The 2,528-nt window shown below is 37.6% G+C and overlaps 1 protein-coding gene across 1 annotated transcript in view; it reads left to right on the plus strand.

Moving 5' to 3' along the window:
- LOC106884305 (trypsin-2) overlaps nucleotides 1–2,528 on the plus strand; it is a 15,459-nt gene that overhangs the window by 8,736 nt on the left and 4,195 nt on the right. Inside the window, exon 3 of the mRNA XM_014935617.1 lies at nucleotides 2,171–2,310. Within this exon, the coding sequence (XP_014791103.1) occupies nucleotides 2,171–2,310 (140 nt within the window). The remainder of the gene's footprint in view (nucleotides 1–2,170; nucleotides 2,311–2,528) is intronic.

Consider the following 2,528-nt stretch of genomic DNA (forward strand, 5'->3'; position numbering starts at 1 on the left):
TCTCTCTCTCTCTCTCTCTCTCTCTCTCTCTCTCTCTCTCTCTCTCTCTCTCTCTCTATCTATCTATCTATCTATCTATCTATCTATCTCTCCATCTCTCCCCCTCTGTCTCTTTCTCGCTTTCGTCAATTACCCAACTAAAACCAAAAGCTTATACTTACTTAAGGAACGAATATATTTAATTTCCTCCACAAGAAATAGAACCGCCCACATAGTTCTCAAAACAAACAATCCGAAGGCAAAACCCACACGTCAAGGTGTTTAGATCTAGCAGGACAATTCTAGGTCGATGAGGTTAACGACCGGCAGACCTTCGAAATAACAAAGAATATAAATAAATATAAAATTTTAGACAAGATAAGCAAGGAAATCGTATATTGCTTGAGATTATCTCAAATTCTCATTTCACTACATCAAAAATTCATCTCGTATATTATATAATATAACTTCTATTGTCCTCTGCGTATATGTGTGTACGTATATATATATATATATATATATATATAACATTAATAATATATAAATATATGCATATATCCATACATATATGTACATACCTACATCTATATGTATACATACATGCATATATGGGTACAGGACATCACAAAACACGTTAAACACAATGAGAAACGAAAACATAAAGACGAAGACAGAAAACGAACGTTTTTTCGAACAACGAAAAAAACAAACAGAGAAACGAGACATGCAACATAAAGAATATTTCCCTTCTTCAGTTGTCCCTGTTCCATCTACTCCGGTTTCGAAAGCAAGGACAATATGCAGCTTCGTTGGAACAGCCCTTCCCACAAAAAGCAAATTAATTAAATTTGGAATTTTTTGCGGAGGGTGAAAGTGTAAACAAGAACAGGACAGTGAGAACAAACAGTAAAAGGCAGTAAAAACTGGACAGAACTGTGAAAACAAACGGCTGTTAGGCCAAGACGATAGAAAAATTAGTATTTTGAACGCGAAGTTAGATGTGAATGTGCGTGTAATATACGCATACATACGTACACACAGTTACATAAGGCACGCACATATAACTATATGTACACACACACACTGCACACACGCATGCAAATATAGTTTAAATATCCAGTAGAGGTACAATCAACCAAAAAGTATTCCATCCAGTGAGAGATAAATATAAATTTAAATGCACAACCGAAAGAGCTACCAGTAGTTTCATACTTTTATGTTACATGAACAGGCATAACAGCATGAAACCACTAGTACCTCTTTCGGTTATCTATCTATCTATCTATATGCACACACACACACACACACACACACACACACACACACACACACACACACACACACATATACAACAAACAGATATTCGTACATATATAAGTGCTTGTATATATGCAGGCAATTTCATACAGTAACATCTAATACAGAACTTGATGTGACATTTATCGCGAAGTTGATAAATAACACCTATATACGCCCATGTGTGTATATTTGTTTGTATGTATGATTTTTTTTGTTGTCTTTTATTTTTTGGGTGGAATTCAAGAATTAATGTTTGTAGAAGGAAGACCTATGTTTACGTTTATAAGTTAACTGCTGAATAACCTATTTTGAATACCTGAGAGCGAACTGGTAATCGTTTTGGGGTATTCCCTTACTATTCACACAGGCACACACACACACACACACACACACACACATAATTTTTTAATTGTTTCAGTCGTTTGACTGCAGCCATGCTAGGGCACCGTCCTGAAGGATTTTTAACCGAGAAAATCGACCCCAGGCTTAATGTTTTTAAGACTAGAACTTAGTCTATTTTTTAGGATTAGTACTCGTTCCATTTTAAGACTAGTACTTATTCTATCGGTACTTATTCTATCGGTTATGCGGACATAAACACAGCAACACCGGTTATCAAGCGGCGTTTGGGGACAAACACAGACACAAAGACACGCATACATAGATACATGCGTATATATACGACGAGCTTCTTTGGCCGGCCTGAGGTTATAGTGCAAGACACTTGCGCAAAGTGCCACATAGTGGGACTGAACCCAGAACTATGTTGTTGGGAAGCAAGCTTCTTATCACACAGCCACGCTACATAAACACTGTCACACACTCATACATGTATGCAGATGTATGTATATATAGATATATCCTAAACGAATTTTCTGATTCTCTTTTCCAGTCCGAAAGGTTGGACATTCGTAGATGTCTCTCTCGGAAGTACTAATTCAAGTGTTGCAACAGCTACATTTCACATTAACAGGACTAATGTGCATTTACATAAAGACTTTAAAACGCTGAATTCCAGTTTCTTGTTATATGGTAAGTGAGTATCATATCACTTTGTTTCCTGTTTAGTACTTGTCTTGGAGGCGCAATGGCCCAGTGGTTAGGGCAGCGGACTTGCCGTCATAGGATCGCGGTTTCGATTCCCAGACCGGGCGTTGTGAGTGTTTATTGAGCGAAAACGCCTAAAGCTCTACGAGGCTCCGGCAGGGGATAGTGGCAAACCCTGCTGTACTCTTTCACCACAACTTTCT

Source organism: Octopus bimaculoides, chromosome 4 (assembly GCF_001194135.2).
Source record: "Octopus bimaculoides isolate UCB-OBI-ISO-001 chromosome 4, ASM119413v2, whole genome shotgun sequence".
Taxonomy (NCBI): domain Eukaryota; kingdom Metazoa; phylum Mollusca; class Cephalopoda; order Octopoda; family Octopodidae; genus Octopus; species Octopus bimaculoides.